General features: G+C 43.9%; 1 protein-coding gene across 2 annotated transcripts; it reads left to right on the forward strand.

Annotated features, from left to right (window-relative positions):
- The first annotated feature begins 57 nt into the window (after positions 1-57).
- Positions 58-16140, forward strand: APMAP (adipocyte plasma membrane associated protein). Of its 2 annotated transcripts, XM_063328027.1 has the most exons (10): positions 58-229; positions 4152-4268; positions 7066-7181; positions 8965-9057; positions 10951-11067; positions 12336-12510; positions 12966-13100; positions 13480-13672; positions 14391-14516; positions 14754-14892. In XM_063328027.1, the coding sequence occupies exons 1-9, from the start codon at positions 138-140 to the stop codon at positions 14502-14504; spliced, it is 1152 nt and encodes a 383-aa protein (XP_063184097.1). In that variant the 5' UTR covers positions 58-137; the 3' UTR covers positions 14505-14516; positions 14754-14892. The 2 variants fall into 2 exon arrangements, with proteins under 2 accessions (XP_063184097.1, XP_063184094.1); XM_063328024.1 differs by lacking the exon at positions 14391-14516 and having other exon boundaries at positions 59-229; positions 14754-16140.
- The last annotated feature ends 5869 nt before the right edge of the window (positions 16141-22009 follow it).

Raw genomic sequence — 22009 nt, forward strand, 5'->3', positions numbered from 1 at the left:
CCTAATCCGTGGAGGGCGGGGCCTAACGCGCGGGGGCGTGGCCATGGGCGTGTGCGGGGCGGGGGGCGTGGCCATGGGGGTGTGTCGGGAGGGGGGCGTGGCCGGCGGCGGCAGCCCCGGTGCGCGGCGGCGGCAGGATGAATGAGGCGGAGGGCCTGCGGCAGCGCCGGCCCTTTCGCCCGCAGGTCATCACCGAGGACAGCCCGGCGCAGGAAGCCAAGGAGGGCAGGTGGGGCCCAGCGCGGTGGTGTGTCCGCCCCACCCGGCCTCGACGGGGAGGGAAGAGGGGCCTGCCGTGACCGTGAGTGTTAGGGCAGGCCCGGCCTGTGAGGACAGGAGGGCCCGGTGGCCGGTTGACGGGCAGTGCTGAGGGGCCGGGCCGGGCTGGGGTGAGGAGGGCTGTTCGGTTTGACCCGAGGGAAGGGGCCGCTATGGCCGAGGTGGGGTGGTCTGGGGGGCCCGGCCTGGCCTGGCCTGGCCTGGGGCTGTAGGGCCGCGAATGGGCCCGGCCTGAGGGAAACCTGGCTGGGAGGGGAAGGGGCTCTGCTGGCCTGGCCTCACCCGGGTGGGGGAGGCCCTGGTTTGGGCGTGGGAGAGGCTGTCCTGGGCTAGAGCGGGTCGAAGGGGCAGGCTGGCTGTCCCGGGGCTGAGCAGGCTACCGCGGGCGTGGGGAGCCGAGGCCCCGGTGCCCCTCTCTTGGTCGGCGGCACAGGTTGATGCTGGGGCACCCCTGGGTGTCAGCCTGTGGGGACCCCCGGCCTCCCAGCACCCCGGCGGGGGCTTCTCTCCCCAGTGCTGGCGCTTCTGCTGGGGGCGGCTGGCAGAGGGAGGAGGGTTCTGGGCAGGGCCTGGACACCTGCTTCTGCTGAGCTGCAGGGAGACCTTTTAACCTCCAAAATGGCTTAATTTGTGGCTGTTTGGGGTTGGTCCTGGTGTTTGGCTTGTTGTTGTTTTCTTTTATCCAGTGGGTCTAAGTACAGTTTATCTTTTGCTAGTCAAGAAACCACAGTTATGCCATTATGGCTTGCACAGGCTTATTGTGGGTGTGATTTAAGTCCTGTATGACTCTGGTTAGTCTGTTTATATTTGGCAATAGTTTAAAGAGTAATCTGCATTTTAAAGCCTAGTCAATATGTGTCTGAGATATAAACAGTTTATTTGATTGCGGCTAAGTTTATTCTAAGTTAAACAAGATTCCATTTACAATTTTCTGTTTAGGAATTTTATACAAAATTAGCTTCGGTGTAAGTAAAGGCAATAGCTGCAACGAGAAAGTGGTGGTGTTTGCTTTGCTGAAGAAAACCACTGAATAAAGTGGTTGATGACTTGTAATACTTTGGTTCGCCATCTATTATGTCTCTTCTGACTTGTGTACCTTGCAGATTCTTATATCTGCCCTTCAGGGTCATCAGAATGAAAGACTGTGTATGGTGGCTTGCATACATAGCCCCGTTTTTGAAGGACAGCATCAGCATCTCACAGCTTGAGAGACTCTTCTTCCTGGTTTCATTCTCTCCTGGTAACTTTGTTCAAATCACTTGAATTTCTAGGGCTCCAGCAATGGTCCAGAGTATCCCCAGGTTCTGTTCTCATGAGACTGTCCTGCATGAAACCAGTGGAAGACATTCTGGAGGCTGCCCTTTTTCTGGCTGGGAGGTGTGGCAGAAACTCTTGATGACAGTTGCTTTCCCCTCCAGCCCCCCAGTAGTTCTGCCAAGAGGATGAGGCAACCTGGACTCCTCGCTATGGTGGCCCGTAGTGTCGTCTTGCCAGCCTTCTGTCTGTCTTCAAGAATTGGTGCAGTGGCTTCTCTTTTTAGTTCTTAGTGACAACTAAATTGCCTTTATCATAGCTGGAGTCCTGGTAAGTTGCATTACTGAGACTGTGGCTGGAGTCCGTGTAGGATTAATTATCGGAGACACAATTAACTAAGGATTTCTGTTTTGATAACCAGTATTGGTGAGCCATTACTTCAGTGATTCTTTCCAGTGACCAGTCAGTAACTTACAGTTGTCTGTATTCTATATTAGAGTATATTTTGTTTGTTTGCTTTTATAAGGATTCTGAGAAGCTGACTTTTTTTTTAAGCTTTTGTGTTTTATTTAAATTCTTGTGGTTTCAGCAGTGTGTAAAATAGGTCTTGCAGTTTGCAAGCTTGAAGTGTGAGTTTGCTTGTCACCTCATTCTTCCTGCCTTTTTCCTTTATTGTCAAATCCTTGCAAGTTTGAATGAGGATCAGAAATGTGACCTTTACTTAAATCGTGCTTTCAGGAGCTTTAATTAACTTGGCTTTGGCAGATGAATTCCCATTCATCTTCATCCACTTCTTTTGTGTGAGCTGTTCTCAGCTGTCACAAGGATGCTTAGGTGTCTGCTGACAGTACTTTTAATCTTACAGTATAGAGCCTTCATCTTTTGAAGGACAGTGGAAGGACAAGGCTGCCAGCTGAAGTCTTTGTCTTTGTGTAAACTTGGGGATTGCCTCATATCTCTAGCACCCGCTCTTGATTCCAAATCCAAGGGGAGACAGACTGGGAGGTTGTTGCTTCCTCGAGACATCTGCTGTTAGAGCAGCAAGTGCAGAATTCTTCTAATTAATTACAAGGGCAGCCTGGCTCTTGGGAAGTATGAAGAGGTCAGTGCAGATGAGAAGGCTTGTTTGAAGCAGTCTCCCAGCCTAGTCCAGCTCAGGCGGAGACAGTCTTAGTGCTGTAACACTGCCGAAGTTTGTGATGGGAATGCTGCGCTCTTGAGTGTGAGAAATAAAATTTGTTTCTTAATTTATCTGAGAGCAGGAATACTTGAGCATGCTGGTGGAAAGGAAGTAGTCGCAGGTGGCGAGTGCTTTGGGAGAGTGGGGAATGCTTGGTGACCAACAGCAGCAGCGCTAACAACATTTCTTGGAGGGGGCTGAACTGTGTGGCTTTGGGCTAGCGGCAGCGGCAGCTCTTGTCGTGGCAGGCTGTTGGCATCCTTGTAGCAGTCACCTCGGCGCAGCCTGGTGATTTGCGCAGTGGCTTGCAGTGGCCCGTTGGGTAGCACGCAGAGCCGGGGAAACTGGGGCAGGCCTCCATCCTAACTACCTCTGTCTGCTGCCGGAAGAGAAGGGGTGGCGGCAGTTGTGCTGCCAGGGAAAAGCTGTGATGGATTATGAATATTCCAACTTCTGTGCATGCAGGCAGTGACCAAATCCAGGCCTAGTTCTGCCCTAGCTGTTCCAGCTGATAATCCCAAAGGTTACCTTGATGCTGTTGTCAGTACTGTAAGTACATGTCATTAGTTCCCCAGTTGTGATGTTTGTGCTCTGGGCAGCAGTTCATATTTCCTACTGGCTGGATGATTGGCTAATGAAGGGCAAAACAGTGGAAGTGGTCCAAGGATTATTACGGAACCATCAGGCACTGTTTCTCTTTATTTAATTGATACTGCAAGGAGACCGGCTGGCTGTGCCAGTGCGTGGTTCAGAGCAGCTAAAATTGTGGGAGCTGCCTTTCCTGTTCAAGGCTAGGATTTGTTAAGCATGGCCCTGTGCCTTCCTCTCTGTAAATGCCCGATTGATGCCTCTGAACTTGTTGAGAACAAAACCTGGTTTTCTCCTGTGGAATAACATTTCTTGCTTTTTTGTTGAGTGTTTTGATGGGTAAATAGAACATACTTAATTTCTTCTGTGTGCTGGGGCTTGAATTTCAAACCAATGTTCACTAAGTTAAGCAAGCATTCATTTAACTTCCTCTAATGTTTGTTCTTTTAGTTGAGCGTTTGCACTGGTATGGAAACCATTGCCAAAACTGAAGATCAAGTTAAAAAACCCTCAACCAAACAGCACCAACCCCCCCCCCCCCAACCCAGTTTCTTGGAGGTTGCGTTTGGTTTGGTTTTTTTTAGTTATCTGTAACTTGTAGCATGCATGAAACCTGTACATGAGAATACTCTGCCTCATATGATGCCAATAGGCTGAGACTGGATAAATATCCTTTTCTCTTATCCTAATGAGTTCAAACTGGACCCTAAGGGTCATTCAAGATGGTGGTTGGGGAAAAGTATCTCTGGTTCTGTTTGTGAAGAAAATAGGCTGTTAAAGAATTGTTAAAGACTATTGTATATTAAAACAGCTTAGCGTGTTAATTCTATTTCTTGTCTGGTTTTGGCAGTACTTACAGCAGCAAGGTGTTCCGTGTTACCTTCTTGACTTTGGCTGCGTCTCTCACTGTGCCCCTGCTTGGAGTAACTGTTCTACTGGATTGTCCTATAGACCCTCAGCCTATAAGGTAAATTATTGCTTTGTTTTGAAATAAATATTGTTGAAGCATAACACTCGTATGTGTTCTGTTGTGGGGCTGTTTGTTTTTTTTTTTCAGCAAACAAGAGTCAGCTGTGTAAAGTGGTTCTAACTGGATTAAGAAATTGGGGAGTGATTCCAGTATTGTCCATTGCCATGGCTTGCTTTGTATACCCAGTCTGTTTCTGAGCCATCTTGTGCAGTTGTGTGTCACTACTGATCATTGAAGGAGCTGAATTACTTTGATCGTTAATCTAGAAAATGATTTTCTGCTGTCTAAACTGCCAGTGGAGCTTGTGATTACTTATGGGCACTCTTGCCTTCTGTGAGATAACTGCATTTTCACTAAGGACTAAGCAGTACCCCAGCTATTATAGTTCTGTCAAAGACAGCCTGTTTGTCTGAGGATGAAAATTGAAATGGATAACCTGACCGGGTTGATTTGGTGCTTTGTACCAGTGGAACCATATGGTGATGTTATATTTAAATGCAGATCTCATAAAGCAGTGCAGCTAGGTGATTTCTGCCGTGCCTGAATTCGTAGACATCTGAATCGAGGTCTGTATCAAATCTCTAGCATAACAGTGAATCAGCTATGCGAGGTGTGACCTGTGTTGGGTGAAGTTGTGTGAGAGACACTTTGACTGCCAGCATGGGGTGGAGTCAGGCTGTGTAGTGCTCCTGGCATTTTGATGTAAGTGAAAATGCTCAGTCTGCTAAATATTTGTGATCAACTTGATAATTCCTTAATGAAAAGGAACGACAACACTGTAAATATCCCTAGAGTTGAAAGAAACTGGTAACATGGTAGGGTGGTACTTACAAGTCTTGCCAATAGGCTATTAGACATAAGCTGCCCAAATCACTGACTTACATTGCTGTACATTCTTAATTAGCTTCTTAGTTTCACTGCCAGAAGTGGTTCGGCCTCAGCCTGTACAGTAGATAGAATGATTCTGTGTGATGTTTATGAAATCTTTTGAAAAAGCTCGAGAGGTAGATGCTGTCTCAACCAGTCCCTTCAGTAAAAGAACACATAGAAATCTCATTTTCCAATAGTGATATTGTTCCTGTAAGCCACTAGAAATAATGAGGAATAAGAGGGTGGAGAAAAAAGCAGATGTGATCTGTGAAACTCCTGCAACTGTGGTTTATTTCAAGTTCTTTCTCTATGAGCCCGTCTCGGATAATATTGATCCGAGGGAGGATTTTCTGCTTGCAAACACAACTGTCCAAAGTTCCCAGCAAATGAGTTCCATATCTAAAGCCTGTTACCCTCATCTGGAACTCTCTAATGCTTGGAAGAAGAGGTGGAAAATGTATTTGTGTTAGCATTGTGAAGATAACTCTGCTATAAATCTGCTGTGGACAGGAGCTAGTAATTCAGTTGGCTTTGCAACTGCAGTAATACATGCTTAAAGGAAAGTTTACTGTCCGTAACCAGACAGATAAAAGTATGTGTTTTTCTCTCCTTCTGAATCATTTGTGGTGTGAACCTGTTTTTCTCAATTGTCATGGCTTTTATAGTTTGCAATTTCAGTTTGCTTTTTGCCTCGGTCGCTGAAGCTCTAGAAATTGTAATGATTTTCACCATATGAGCAGTAGGGTTGCAGCGTTGTTGGTGACAAATCGGTTCTGGATGCTGTGAAGCTGGGCAAGTTTTGGAGTCAAACCTTGGCTTTTTAAAATTCTACAGGTGGAAGGCATTTGCTTAGGGTCACATTTCAAAACTTGGCCTAGGGAGCTTTAGCATACTCTTCTGAACGAACACCTAATGAGCTTACCGCCCTGGCTGTGTATGCAGCTTTAGTAATAACTTGAAATCCTTAACTCATGGAGACTGAGGTGGTTTATGTGGGTGTTTTTAAGAAGGTAAGAGACTGAAATATGTTCAGGTTTGTCAGCACAGCTAAATCTATTTTTTAAGCACAGTGCTTTGGAGCCTGGTATTTAAGTTGAAGCTGTGTAGGCATCTTACTACTTCCCTTCTCCATATCTCTGTAGTTGATTGGAACTGCCGTTGGCTTGGACCTGGCTATTTATGTGGATAAGGACTTGCAAGATTGGACCTTATTTTGTCATTTTGAGATTTCAGTTCAATACCCTTTAAGTTTATGTGCAACTTATTCCTTTGAGTTGGTCTTTCTATATGGGAATGCATTCAAGTCATCAATGAGAATACAGGTTTCAATATGGTATGAAAGCATGTGCGTCCTAGTGCTCAAACTACTGGAACACTTTTTTCACAAGTTGTGTGCTAACTAGTAATTAAAAAATATTTTTTCTCCATGATGAAAATGTTAGGCGGTGTCAGATCTTGGTGTATTGTAAAATGCTAGCCTTTTGCATTTTAAAACCTTTTTGTTTAGGAATATGCATATATCTACTTAGGAAGAATATTCTGGTACAAACAATTAATTCAGCTCAGTAAGAAAGCAGTTATTCTTTTGAGTTGTGGCAATGCTGAAATCCTTTGCGCTTGTGTAAAATAGATGAACTGGGAATGTATTGTTGGCCTTGAAGCTGTATAGATTTCCAGATATGTCTTATGAATGCGTAACTACAACTTTTCTGATCAGCAAAACCAGAAAATTATGAACCTTGATGAACAAGAGTCAGTCTTTCAGCTTGTCAGCTGTGATGTCTCTTTTTGAAATACGCTGTATGTTAAGCATAGGTCAGGTTTGCAGGAGCTGGCAAACTAGGGAAAAAACGATCCAATATGTTGCTCAAGAGTGTTTGCAGATTTGTGCAAAAGATCATGAGGTCTGCGTTCTGTTTCGCAGTTTGAAGGAACCTCCCCTCCTGACGGGTGTGCTAGAGCCCAATATCGAGTTACGAAAAGCTGAGCGGTTATGGGAAAATCAGCTGGTCGGACCAGAGTCCATTGCCAATATTGGGGGTAAGCACTGCCTAAATAAGCTTTTAAAGTCTTTAAGTGTTGCTCCATCGATACGGGTTTGTTCAGCAATATAGCTCTTAAGTAATAAACTCGGGAAGCTCTCTTGAATATGCAGGTTTTTTTAAAATAACTATGTTATGCAGCAAAACCTGGCTGCTATATACTGCTCTTCTCCTCTTTCCCCAGTATAAATTAAACCTTGTTGCCAGATTAAAAAAATCCATTCTTCCAGGACTGAAAGCATCAGCAATGGAGTCAGGGGCTACTTTTGTTTGGAGGAAGTGGTCCCATTTTTCATTTGACTAGCTCTTAAGTGGGAATTAATATTTACAGGGTAATACCTACGCTTTTAATACCCATTTCCTCTGAGGGAGCCGCGTTTTGTGGTGTTAATTTTTACTTATATGACGGTAAAAGATCTTAAATTGATGAATAACAAATTTACATTTTACTGCTGTTGCATGCACTACAGGTGCCATCCTATACTTCTCTATTATGGCATGTGTGTTCTCACCAAATCACCAACCTATTCCGTCTCTGAGCAGTTTCTTAAAGGGTTTCTTAATGAGACTTGTAATGGCATGACACTCAGTAGGAAACCAGCTTTGTGCAGGGGTTGTTCCTGTGTCTCCTGAAGGGGATAAGGCTAGAAATTACTCTTGACATGAGTTCTTGACTGTTTTAATGTGAAAAGAAAAGGGTCTGGGAGTTGCAAGCAAGGCCCTTACTGAAACATCCTTCAGTACAAGAGGTGCTCAGTAGCCATATCACTTATTTTCCTTCTGCTATATCTTCTAATAAATGAGTAAAATATCTTTTATAATTATTTTACAGCAAGAAACTACTGTAAATTCCTTCCTCAGATTATGCTTTTTCTGCCTATCTCTGTTATCAATGTGCTGAAGTGATTACCTGAAGCCACTGATTCTTTTCTGTTACCTCAGAAAAGTCTCATTGGAAACTCTTTAAGGAAACCTTCCTGCAAGGGACAGCCATGGGTGAAATAATCAACCTGACTGGGAATAAGTTTTGTATGAATAAATGTTGAAGTCTGCTTATTCCCTTTTAAAAGTGTAATTAGCAAACTTAAAACTTCAGTTAAAATGGAGATGGAAAAGTCCAAGCGATGGGCTCTGCTAATTCAACAGTCTTTAATTTGGTAATATGGAAAAGTTTGTGTGTTGTTTGTATTCAGTGAATCTGTCTTATGCTATCACATGGCTTGGCGTGAATACAGTAATTTGGCAATGCTTTTGGTCTTGTTGATTGTTCAGTTGCTACAGTTTTTGTAATTCTTCTCCAGAACCAATACAATGTGAGCGTTGGCAGGTGTCCAGCAGCCTATATGGACTGCATCAGAATAAGAAGTTTTATTTAGTCAGTCTCTCTTTGAAGAGTGGCAAGATGGATGCAGTACTGATCACATTTTACTATGATGTAGAAATTTGCCCAGAGGGATCAATCCAGTGACTGGCCATTAAGTTATGTCTGCTGTTAAGCAAAGGTTTGGACCACTTATGGGTAAAAAGCTCCATATTCCATATTTGTAACTCCTAAGGCTTAAATCCTTCCTCTTCTTTTTGAGTTGGAAGAAATCTAACTAAATACGCTTATTTGCCTTCATCTTTCCCTTCACCTCTTTATTCTTTTGTTATGAATGAAGACTGCTACTTTACTGTATCTTAAGCATGAATTCTACTTCGTGCTAGTAGAAGGATCGCGTAGAAGGATGTTTACCACTACGGTTTTGTGATCAAGCTAATCACACCCGTTGTTTTCGCAGATGTGCTATTTACTGGGACAGCTGATGGGAAGATTATCAAAATTGAAGATGGGGAGATACAAACTATAGCCAGGATTGGCCATGGTCCTTGTGGTGAGTGACAGCTCCTGAATATAGCGTACCTAAAAACATCTGGGTCAGGGCTTATGTTGATTAAACTGGTGTTCTGTCTGGATCGCTCATGCAAGTGCGTATATTCTTCTGTAGAGATTTGTAACAGAAATATTAATATTTGTATGAATGAAGTATGAGTGGAAATATGTATATAAGCACTGGAAGGAACAGCAGAACAAAGGGCCAAAGGAATGGGAATGGGTGCTTTCGATAACAAAGGACAGTGTTCCCAGGAGTAAAATTTGGGAATGTGGGTGTTTCATGTCATGACTATGAGGCCTGCACTCCTGTAAGGCTGCAGCATGGGTGATCTGTCGGTAGAAGATCCTGCATCTTAACGCTGGGAGGAAGACGAGGTGGAAGTGCATCACAAATAATGTTCCTTTTCCTGTTAGTCCATCCAGAAAAAGCACGTATCCTAAATAAGAAAAAAATGGGCAGCAACCTGGCCTAATATTTATGGAAAGTGAAGTCAGCGAGATTCTGAGTTGAAGGGCCACCCCATAAAAACTGAGGACTTCTAACCAAGTGTGAGTGAATGAACTCTGAGATAACGTGTGAGTGGGAAAGATTTTTGAAAATAAAAATCACCTTCGCCATCTACAGAACTTTGCCTTGCATTTTTTTGTGCTAATTTCCCTTCCTCTGTTTGTGAGTACAGTGTGGGGGTTGTGGTGGCTGCACCTGCTTTAGCAGAGATCTTCCATTGGTCATGATGTTTCTGTTTTCTCACCAGTGGCCTGCAGTTGTTTCTTGTTGAATTTCCCTCCTCTTTCTGAACCACTTATTTGCTTCATTTAATGAGATTTCTGTAACTGAGTGAGAAAACCTGGTAGTGGCTTGTTTATTAACAGAACTATTTCTATGGGGAAGCTTAACATCAGGCATCTCAGTACTGCCTGGGCAGCCTGAGAAGCCTGGCTGGTGTTTGTGGGGACTGTGGGTGGTTTTGTTTACGGTAACAATGTAGAAACTTGCATGAGGTTTCGCAGCCCTGCTCTGGTTGCCAGTTAGACAGAAATTATGGGCAGGAACTATTGCTGTCTTTATGTATCTCTTGTTGACACGTTCAGTGTTTTAGCTGTGTAATTTTTGGATGTTCACATGATTAGGCTTATTTGGAAGCACTCTCTTGGCTACCTAACAGGTAGGACAGCCAATGAAGCCTGCTGCTAGCTGGTAGGAAGCTGGACTTCCAGCTGCTGCTTAGGTATGAATGTGGGTTGGGATGGATATGAAGAATCATCTTTCCATTGCTCATCTCCATTCGACTTGTATAGCTTGGGAGAGGTGGGAGGATTATGCTGTCCAGAAGCTTCTCTTGCTATCTTTCAAACTACAGATGTTCTGAAGTTCTTAGTTCTTCCGGACTCAAATAGACACACATTTTTCAGGTTTGCAGTATTCCCCTTCTTCCTCATGTAGAAGTCTTTAGTGTCTATGTCTTGAGAAACTGGCTGTTTCATGACAGCGTTAGACCGTTCCAAAAAAAGGAAGTTCCAAGGTGGTGGTGGTGGGGTGGTGGTGGTGTGTGGTGTGTTTTTTTTTTTTTTATTTAAAAAAGAAAAGAAAAAGAAACCTGCAGGAAAACTGATTCCTTCTGAGAAGAAGCATTTAGTTAAATCCAATTTTCTGACATTCATCCCTACTCAGGCCAGCTGTTAGCCCGCTACCAGCCTGGCAAATGATAGGATTATCTCCAGACTGGTGAAAACATGGGGATACCTGTTTCACTCACACCTAGGAAAGTAAGAATCATTTCTTTAATGAGTGTGTGTGGTGCCGGTTGTAGAGTTTTGTTAGAGTTTGACCTATGTAGGTAGCCTTGTATTTATTTCTACTTGGAAAACCATATTAAAATTGTTTCCTAAGGAACACGTGAAGATGAACCAACGTGTGGAAGACCACTTGGCATCAGAGTGGGGCCAAATAATACCCTTTTTGTGGCAGATGCTTATTATGGACTCTATGAAGTTAATCCTGGTACAGGTATGACTTTTCTGCTTAGAAGTTCTCTTCCACTGACAAATCTGGCCTTTATTTGCAATTTTGCCGGACACTGCAGGCAAAACCATGCTTGCCTTTGTAAAGTGGTTGGGAGCTGTCTGGGTGAAATATGCCATGCACGAACTTGGTATTTATTTTCTTGTAGCGATCACTTCCTTTCTATATCTGTCTGTCTCGATCAGGGTTACCAGTGGCTTATCTGCTGTTGACATATGCTTTTCGTTGTCAAAATTGGTACCTCAAGATCCATGAATAAAGTTCTGCGTAGCTGTTTCAGTTTTCTTAAAGGGGAAAAAGTATTGCTGTTACATAAACTTTCTGTTTCTGTACTTTTGTTTCTGGCTTGATCTCGCTGTGTCGTAGTAAAGAGCTCTTAACTTCCCTGTAACCCCAATCTATAGAAAGTGAAAAAAAGATGTATTTTGGTGCAGCTGAAGATCAAGTGGCTTGTTCCTGCTGAAAAGGCACTGTTGCATCATGCCCTTTGTTGTATGTTCCTGACCCAGATCTCAGTTTTAGGAGCTGTGCTGTCAGAAAGCCATAGTTGCTTTCATGTAGGGTTGATTTTCTGACAGTTTACATCTCCAAATTGGTTTCAGCTGGGGAGAGGGAGGCTGGCCAAATGCTAGGTGAGACACAACTGAAGGGCTCAGACTGCGTGGCCCTGGGAGGGTATGATGCAGCTGCCGTATTAGCTCAGTCATGACAAAAACCAAGCAGATGAACCAACCCAAACCCCGTGCCTAAAGATGACTTAAACAGATTTTGGTTCATTTTTAGAGATGTGACCTTAATAATGTGCCTGGTAGTAGGTGGCAGAGCTGACTGTGGCAGAGCTGTTTAATGAACTTGCTGGCGTTTTAATGTTTAGAAGGTACTACTCCTTCTTCCTACAGATTTATGGGGAAAGAGGTAGTAGTGATTGGCTTGCCTGCATCCTTCTACGAGGTTGGGACCTGAGTTTGCACTTGGCTGCGTATGAGCTTCAGAAATGTGAAAAGTCTGGCACTTATCAATAGGGAACATCATCTACTGTTTCGGTTTTTCTGAAGAGTTTTTTGTTCTGGTCATTCACGTTTGATGTTGAGTTGTTCCATTACAACCCGAAACCTTACTACTTAATAGAAGCACGAATGGAAAAAATTGTGAAGTGCTTGCTAATTTCATGTTAGTATTTAAGCCATTTCCATGGCAAGACATACAAAAGCTTGTCTTGTGTGTCTTTTCTTTTAATTTCTTTCTGTAACCAGGTGAAACAAAAATGCTTGTGTCATCCAAAACACTAATTGAAGGTCAGAAGTTGTCATTTGTGAATGATCTTACAGTGACCCGGGATGGGAGGAAAATCTACTTCACTGACTCCAGCAGCAAATGGCAAAGACGGGACTACTTATTCTTGATTATGGAAGGCACAGATGATGGGCGGCAAGTATCACTTCCCCAAGGCATTTAACTTATTGTAAGCTCAGCTGTAGAAATGGACTTCACCACTTCCTTGGTCTTCAAGTTTTTTCTCTTTATAAACCACCTGTGCAAACACTGCAGTGCGCAGGAGAGGGTAAGAGAATGTGTGGATGTTGCTAACGAGACCTGCAGTAAAATAAATGAGATTCCTATTTTCCTTCAAGAGGGCTTGCATGGAACATCTGTATGAAAAGAGAAAGTGTTAGCCTTCCGTTCAGCCTAAATCGTTCATGAATGCTGCCAATCTCAAGTGGCTTAGTATTTCTCCTGTGTTCATAAACAAATGCTTCCTCACTATTCTGCACTTTTAACTTAGGTTAAGTGCATGTGAGAGAAGATAGAATGCCTGGAGAACGAAACCAAGATGAACAAATATTTGTTTTCACTCAAAACCATATACAATGCTTTCTTTTTAGCCTGCTTGAATATGACACGGTAACAAAAGAAGTGAAAGTCTTAATGGTGGGGCTGAGGTTTCCCAATGGTGTCCAGCTCTCTCCTGCAGAAGACTTTGTCCTGGTGCAGGAGACAACCATGGCTAGAATCAGAAGGTGAGTATGACTTTGCTGAAATTATTACTACTCTCTGTTTAGAGATTGTTTAAATAAATGAGTTGAATGACAGAAGAAACACTACACTCTACTCATGCCTGGTTATCAATGGCAAAGAAGGTGGCCTTCCTCAATACTTAATTTTTTCTGTCACTGTAAACATCTGGACTGCATAATCTTTCCATCATGGGCTCCTTGAGCATAGTGGAGTACGCTGACTTTTTCTCGGGAGAGGAATGTGGCTATGCTGTATTTCCCTGTACCAAAATAAGAAAAAAAAAAAATTATTTTTTTAAAAGTTAATTCCTTTTGAGCCTTTTATTTATTACTTAGACTGCTTGATTTAAGGTGTCCTAATCCTACTGTCTATAACTTTCAGGTATTATGTGTCTGGGCTGATGAAAGGTGGAGCAGATATGTTTGTTGAGAATATGCCTGGTCTTCCAGATAATATCAGGTTAAGCAGCTCTGGAGGATATTGGGTAGCTATGTCAGCTGTCCGGCCCAATCCTGGATTTTCTTTGTTGGATTTCTTGTCTGAAAAACCATGGATTAAAAGGATGATATTTAAGGTAAAAAAAAAAAAAAATTAGAAAGAATTTTTAAAAAATCACCGTTAGTATAGGAATGGAAGTGATAAATGTTTGTCCTGTTTCTTACTCTTTGCAGGAAGATTTAAAAAATTTTTTTAGTGTTGTGGTTAAAACTCTTGTGGCTGTCTGCAGGTAGAACAGTCCTTTTGTATTCATAGGTAGTAAAACTAACATTTGCTTCTCTGAGTAACAGGTACACATCTCTTAAGTTGCCTTCCACCTTGATCTCAGGAAAGAAAAAGAGACTATCTCTGCCCTAGCCATGCAGCAACACAGGATCTCCATTTGGATATGTGAAGACTTCACCTTTGTACCCGAAGTGCCTAAACTACTTATTGCCAGGTGTCCGGAGAGCATCTGGGAAGTCTGACCTGTTCTAATGACTACCCTAGGCATCCTAGGAGAGAATGTGTATGTTATGTCTGCTGCTAGGTGACACTTGGTTCTGACTCAATATGCCTGTCGTTATGTCACACCCCCCTATAGGATGAGGATGAGCAAGAGTAATGTATTTTGTAAGGGCTATCTGATACTAAAGAAACAGCATGGTGCTTTTTAAACAATACAAAGACTTGAAAATACGTCTGTTCTCAAAAAAGAAATAATAAAATCAACAAGCAGTGTTTAGGATGGAAGTGCCATTTCAGCTGAACAAACTTTGTTGTTCCTGTAAAACCTGTTGTCTCTCCTGGTGCAGTGCAGGAGCTTTAACAAACCGATGCTATGGGGAGCAGAGCACGATGTCTCCTGCTTGACATCAGCTGCACCAGAACAAGGTGGTGTCTCCTGTGTGGACATCCTTTCAGCCTAGCGCTGAAGTAGAGTATGTTTCTGCTGGTCTTTTTTGTTTTGGTTTGGTTTTGTTTTTAAAGTTGGCTTTTCAGTTGTTAATGTATTAAGCCTGTGTAATAGTGTTTACTCAAAATGTGTGCTTATGTTCTTAGCCGCTTCGTCCAAGGAGCGTGGAATGGTCTTTGATTGTGTAAGTGTCTTGAGATCTAACTGTGGAGTGCAAAATCTTTTTGTTAATTTTCTTTTTTTTCTTTTCTTTTTCTTTTAGTTGCTGAGTCAGGAAACCGTGACAAAGTTTGTGCCCAAATACAGCCTTGTGGTTGAACTTAGTGAGACAGGATCCTACAGAAGAAGCTTTCATGATCCCAATGGAGTGACGGTAGCCTATGTTAGCGAGGCACATGAGCACAATGGATATCTTTACCTGGGCTCCTTCCGGTCTCCGTTTATTTGCAGACTTAATCTTCAGCATGTTTAACTGTCCATCCACGATAAAGTGCCACTGTCCTATAATACTCCAGAGGTATGAAGAAAAAACGTGCAGTGTGTGACCAAGGACAAAAAAGCGAAAGACAGTCTGTTAACATGCAGTAGCACTGTTCTGTTGCCATAGGAAAATGTACAGCTTGTGGTACCTGTCCTCTTACTTGGTTTGACATCTCTTGCTTTGGAGTTGGCATGCATAATTGTTAATATCTGAGGAGTATGGTGGGGCATCTTCATACGGTTATGTGCTCCTTAAAGAAAATCCATTGCTTTTCCATGCCCAGGCCTGTTTGGAGTCGTCTTAAACAGACATCATCTGTCACCTTTAATGCAACTGGATGTCTTCTTGCACTGGAAGGATTTGTGGTGTATGGAATTTAATTGTGTATGATTTGGATTGAAGAGGATGTCTTGCATGTGTTTATTTCTGTTTTGGAACCTCCTGTTTAGGAGTGATTACAGTGCATGTTCTAATGTCATACCATAGTGCTGTGGTAGAGGCAGCAACATCCAGAACATGCCTAGAAATCTAGTTACACCATTTGGGTTTCTTCAATTCCAGCCTGTGTAATCAACATCAGACACTACAATTAACTGTTAATCAACATGCAGAATCAAATTTGATCATTATCTGTGGACTCCTGTGTTTCTTTATAGAAATGTAGTCAGATGATGAATGAAAGTTGCATTTTCTATGTTATTAAAGACTAGTTCCAGCGGGTTTAAAAAGGGCCACCTGTAGTATTTCTTCCGTGTTTACCAGGTTCTGTAAGTCTCCTGCTCATTATGTAGGTTGCCATTCCTGACAGACGTGGGAGGGAAGAGGGCCAGCTGCAGCAATCCTCTTCAGCATGCTTTTTATGGAGAACTGGTAAAGGTTTTGGAGACGATTGTTGTCTGAAGGTAGATGTGGACTGAAAGGGCCCCTGTAAAGTATAGTAATAGCGGACAAGGAAGGCTTTGGTGGAAAGTCTTGGAATGCGGTAGGAGCTCATGGATCCTTTCTGGCATCTTCAGAAGAAATGGTTCGGTTTACTTCCTCAGTTAACAGATACTCTGCTTGGTAAATCCAGAAAATGCTTTTCTGTCAACTACTACAAAGGAAAGGCTGTGCTGCTACATCTTAAATAAGAGGTTTTGTGTCTTGAAGAAATAAAGGGGTTACTTCAGCAGCTGTGTGATTTACTGGATTGATTCATGCTCTGGGACTGAAGACTTTGCTGCTCTCTCTTTTTCTGCCACTGGGTGATAGTCAAACATAAACTTCCACTATTGCTTAATTTCCTCTCCTTTGAAGAGGAAATAATCAAGGCTTGCTTGATAAATAGTGAAAAGCACCAGAGAAGAGAAGATAATGTTAAAAACGTTATCTGCTTCACAGGCCTTCTGTGTGTGTCTTTATTAATGGAGGCATATGAAAATGAAAGTGATGCTTTTCTGTCAGTGCTTTTGTCACCTTGTTCTATGTTACTACCGGGCTGCAGCAGTCCTGCGTCTGATGGTTGCTGGATCAGGCTGACTTGTTCGGTACAGAACAGGGGCTGCAAACCCTTTTGCTTGGCCTGGTGGTCACTGGATTTGGGAGGGAGCTCAGTAAGAGACAAAAGAAGCCTAGTAGATGAGTTGCTGCAGGCTCTGACCTTAGGTCCAGCTGAGCCCTCTGGAGCCCTTAATGAGCCCTTAACAGCTTGTGGACAGTGGTACTGTGGTAAGTCTGAAAGGCTGGAGAGGTGTGACCTGCCTGGTGGGGGGCAGACTTTTTGCTATTGGAACTCTGAAGGGCTGAGAATGGGACATGCAACGTCTCTTTCTGGGGAAACCCAGCACAGGGCAGGCTGTTTAAACAGCAGCTGGTTAGCGTTGCTCTGCCAGCCTTTGCAGCTATTTGTCCCATTCTGGTAGGATATGAAAGTTGAACTTGATGGGATCTTAAATTGAGGTTGTAAAAGCAAGTTTGTTGTGGGGCTTGTTTCATGCTGCTGCTTTGGTAACCTTGGGGCAAGCACGGCTTTGCCTGTTGTCGCATAGTTACCTCTGGTGATTCATTTGCCAAAGTATCTAACTGAATAACTTCTGCTGTCTTTTGTAGTTAAGTAGACCTTGGCTGGTTTGGCCTGCCAAATGTGATGGGTTTTGCGCGACTGATTCGCTTTCAAGACACTGTCCCTGTAGTTATGAAGTGGGAAAGAAAATACGTTATAGTGCTGCTGATGCTCAATAGGGACAAGATGCATGAAGAGCTGTCTCTTGAGAGTTTTTTGGTTCTGATCTCTTTTTCTACATTTCCACCCCCTCACTCTTTCCTGGCCGCTGCTGGAGACTAACTTAGTACACTGATGATCCTGTGGTCCCACCAGGAAGTTCTTGAGTCTTTACGTCTCTCTGAGCTCTGAAGCAAGTACAGCAGACATAGAGGTCATGTGAATAAACTGCTTTTCTTGGGTAAGGGGAAAAGAGAATGCCAAATATGAGAGATATCTAATAGAGTGTGGCTTTGCGTGGTGTGACTTTTGAGCAGTCTAGTCCAAATTGTCAGACAGTGGCCAGGCATAAGTATCTCGGGATCAGGTGCAAGAAGACTAGAAATGGTTAATCATGGCAGAATTGAAGCCTAGATGCAGCTTTCCCAAACCTGAAGATAGCTAATGTCCTTATTCACTGGGGCTCTTGCCTCCTGAGCACTTCTCTTAATCCTGTGATAGCAGGAAGGGTTGTTTTGATAAGTGCCACGGTAAGGAAAGGCAGCTGGACACCATGAAGATATCGGAGCTGTCTGCACAAGAGTCTTCCTATGGGGAGCAATTTGCGTATAAAATGCAGCAAGAGAGTGGTGAAGGCCAGTGCTGTAGCACAGAGGAAGCTGAGCTGATGCCTTAGGCACTTGAGTTCTTTGTTGGCCCTGGTGTCTCATGAGAGTTCAGTCACTACTTCTCCTTCCTGGCTAGTGCTTTGGGTTCTTTGCTGGATGGACCTCTCCAGCTGTGCAGAGTGGGCTCCTAGATACAGCCGCTTTAGAAATAAGCACGGGCAGACAAAAGGCAGGCTCCGCACTGAGGGCAGGAGGTGAATTCTGGCAGTAAGGTTCAGAGGCAAGAAGGAATTTGTGCCCATAGAAGTCATCATAGTTTCTGATGTCTTGCCCTGCCTGTCATTGTGTTTGCCTTGGGCAATAGAAATTTTTCATTGTTCTTGGCTGTGCTTTGTTGGAAAATAGCTGAGTAGCTGTCAGTCTAAATGAGTTTGTCTAAAGGTTAAGCCTTTGGACAGTGTGTGCAGTTCTCAATTTAATTTCTCAGAATGAATAAAGCCTGTCTGTCCAGGCTGTACAAATAGAGTTCTCTGGGTACAGGTCCAGTCAGTCAGCAGTTCCCTTAAAAAAAAAAATAAAGACCACTGAAATCTGTAAAGCACCAAATGTAAACTGTGGTAGGTGGCACAACTTAATATCATTCTAAGCAACAAACTTTGCATGATGACAGGTTACTTAACCAGCCCATTGCTATATTTGTCATAAGAACCGTAATACTTCATTTTAGCTGGAGCTTTATGGACATAAATATGGGTCAGTCTTTTCCTCAGAAGGAGGTGATCTGGCTGTCTCCTGTGTTTTGATTATGACCTGAAACTTGTCTGCATGGTTTTTCAGTGCTGTGCTCGGCCCTGCAAGTTAGAGGTGGTGGCATGTGAGGCACCAAGGTCTAAGAGAAAGTCAGTAGGCTTGATGTTTTCTGGTGAGAGAGATATCTGCCTCAAGACTGCTGATGCCCCCATGGCCACTAAAATTGAAAGGAGGCCAGTTACTGTCATGATGTCTGCAACATTGGTGGGGGACCAGGGTGGAACTGCAGTACCCGGTCTCATTGTGCAGTTTAATGATCTTATGACATTTATCTGAATGCAGGGTCTGCATACCTCCAGTCCAAGGAGACCCAAAGTCTGCAGAGGCCGAAAGGAGTGTCTTTCCTGAGCTCAGATGGTGTTGGCTCCCATTCCTGGCGCTGTGCTGGATCCTGATAGTCCATCCTTTGTATGCAGAAGTGGGGTGGTCTGCTGTAGAACAGGTTGACTGACACGCAGCTCTTTCATTACTAAGCATAAGGGATGCTTAAGAACAGTATTGCCACAGAAGTTCACGTGCTTTTAATCCCTGATGGTTTCTCAAATGCAATCCTCCCAGAGTGATGCAGCAGCATTAAAATGCCTGTGGAATGAACAAACGGGCATAAACTCCTCTTGGTGCTCCCGTGAAGACTGCTTTTACGGGCTCGTTCCGCTTCCACAGAAGCGTGAGTCAGTGGCATGTTACAGTTTCAGATGGATGGTGACACATCTGCCTTGAGCAATGGGGAAAGCTGGAACAAGTCAGCCTTGGAAAAAAACAGCTCTGTCTTCTTGCTTGATGGTATCGGTGCAGGGACATGACACTTGCAGCTCTGAGGCTGGCTCTTCTCTTTGCCCACACTGGAAGAAGCAGGAGCATTTACATCAGTATCCAAAGATCTTGTTAGGGCGAGATTGTTTTTTTGGTGGCAGGAGAAAGGGGTTGTGGCTCCCTAAGAAGGGAGGAAACCTTCTCTGCACAACTTCCAGCAGAGCCTGAGGGTAATTCCCGTGTCTTACCCAAACTTCTTTTGGGATGTGGAATTGGAGAACAGTGCATGGTCTCCTGAAGGGCTTGGAGAAATCTTTGCTTTAGTGTAAAGCCCTGCAGTAAAACAGCCTAAGGAAAAGAAACTGAGCTGGAGTACACCACAGCTGTGCATTTTAAAGATATGTTTTGTTTTGCCTTGTTGGTGGAACAGATGTTTCTGCACGGTACAAGTATCAAGAAGATGTTGCTGAAGCTATTTAAAATGCTGTTACACAGCTAACTGCCCTGTCCCTTTTCTGGAGCAAACTTCTGTAGTAGAGCTGCTGGAAGATCGCTCATGTATGCCCCTGACACTTTTACACAAAGGTTGGTATTTCACTGTGAAAAGTGATTGCCAAGTGTAAATCCTGTTCTTTTAAACATGAATCTGCTTTGTGTCAGTAACCTTTGCAGATGATATAATGAGCGTCTAAGCTTCTGGGTCTGTCTGCTCGGTGTTCACAACAGAGATCTGATGATGCTGACTCTCGGACCTTCTCATCTAGCTTGCTTAGAAAACGGAGTGCTGTAAAAGAATAAGCACATGGGGCAGTTCATTTTGCTGCTCTGTTTGAGGTAAGGACTGAAAATTTTAGCAGTAGGTGATTGTACTTAGCCATATACAAGTTTTTTTCCTCCCAGCCAGCAGAAGTCTCCTTATCTAGCTGCTGACAGTTAAACCTTGTCTTGGTTCTGTGCAGCTGCATGCGTGACTCCCCCAGCTGTCACTGGGTCCCAAAATTCAGTCATGTTGTGAAATCGGGTACAACTGGTACAGAAAGGTCCTTTGCAGGTCCTTAATGTGGAGCGGCTGATGTGAAGAGAATGTGAAGTGGGAAGTCTGTCAGTCAGCAATGCTTTATATTTTGGTGGCAGGCAGTTTGTTTCCTATGCAATTTAAAAAGTAGGAGTGTGAGAAGAAATATTTGCATAGCAAAGCTTTTGAGGAAATGCAGATCTCTGTCTGAGGATCATTGGCCCTGTGAAGCTCTGATGAAATGTGGGCTGGCTTGGTTTGAGTAGCGCTGTGTGCACGGAGGTCTCCTCAGTGTGCAGCCAGTCCCTCTGGCAGACTGTCAGGGAACTCTCTTGTTCAGATGAGGCGAGGTATCCCCATAAGCAGGTGAGCCAAGAAACTATGTCATGCACTGAGCCCAGTGCTTCCAGCACACTGGAGAGAGATTTGAAGCTGAAGGAAGATGCTCCTCCAGCTTGTTTGTAGCACTCCTGCATGAACCTCTGAAGCATCAGCTTTGCGTGTCCCAGAAGCTCCTAGTGTCACTGCTGGGATTGTTCCTTTTTCTCCAGCGTCTGGGGCTGGCAGGAACAACTTTCCCTTCTCTCCTTATGCCCCAAATCTTTACTAGAAATCTTTATTTAATTGCCTTTGTGGCCTGGAAGAGAAGTCAGAGCCTCAGCACGCTCTGCAAGGATATGAACTCCCTGGAGTGAACTGGTGAACAGTTAACCTTGTTGTGAATTCTAGCAAGGATGCGGAGAGCAGAGACTGGTTTCGTGACTGCTGCGTGTCATTGTGATTAAATGGTACTTAGCTGCAGTTCTTTAGGTCAGTGCTAGCAGTGTTCTCCTGATGCAAGACTCTTTTAATTGCCCAAATCCTTCCTGAAGGAAGTGCTCTGGAGTGGTACAAAGAGCTCAGTTGACCTTAGCTCTGCTCCTTTCTTTGGTGCTCATAACTCCGTTACCTGGGGCAGGATGATGGATGCTGCTATTCCAGTGTGCCTTTCTTATTGTAATGCTATAGTAAACGCTTTGCTGCAGCTGTAAACATAAGGCTAATCTGCCTTTCTCAGAAGGTGCTCGTCTCCTTTCCCACTGTGTTGTTTGCAGTGAGGTCATCTGTGTTGCAGTAAACGCTGGCAACAGTTTTATGTAAAACATGCTTCCAAACAATCCTGCTGCATTTTAATTGAGAGAGCAGCAAGAGCACGTTGGGTTTGTCAGTCTGCATGATGCCAGGTTCGCCTGGCTTTAACTTTTTTGTTTCTCTGACAAATGGGGAATTGCCTCGGCGAGGGGGCTGAGAGGAAGCCCTTTATGCTAGGGGCTTAACGGGTGACCCGTGGGAGACTTCTGTGGTGTGCATGAATCTCTGCACAGACCTAAGCTGATTGTGTGCTGCCATCTTGCCCTCACTGTGGCAAGTGGAAAGGCTGATGGCATCTGTTACTGAGCACCAGCCTGTCCTGCTGGCTGAAGGAAGAAACGTGGATCTGTCTGGCCTGTTCTGGGCCCAGGCTGCCTGGAGCTGACAGCCTGGTTGGAAGCCCTTGGCATCATGTGAAACGCCAAACTGAAGTGGAAGAGGGACTGAGACCGTTGCTAACCCCTTGAGATGCGGAGAGCAGCTCCTCCTGACTCCTCTTGCCCTCTTACAAATCTAGCGG

This window comes from Chroicocephalus ridibundus, chromosome 3, assembly GCF_963924245.1.
Source record: "Chroicocephalus ridibundus chromosome 3, bChrRid1.1, whole genome shotgun sequence".
Lineage (NCBI taxonomy): Eukaryota > Metazoa > Chordata > Aves > Charadriiformes > Laridae > Chroicocephalus > Chroicocephalus ridibundus.

Coding starts and splice junctions, on each gene's coding strand:
- APMAP (XM_063328024.1), top strand. CDS start 138: ATGAATGAGGCGGAGGGCCTGCGGCAGCGCCGGCCCTTTCGCCCGCAG. Junction 7,182..8,964: donor GTCCATTGCCAATATTGGGG/GTAAGCACTGCC, acceptor TTGTTTTCGCAG/ATGTGCTATTTACTGGGACA. Junction 12,511..12,965: donor GAAGGCACAGATGATGGGCG/GCAAGTATCACT, acceptor CTTTCTTTTTAG/CCTGCTTGAATATGACACGG.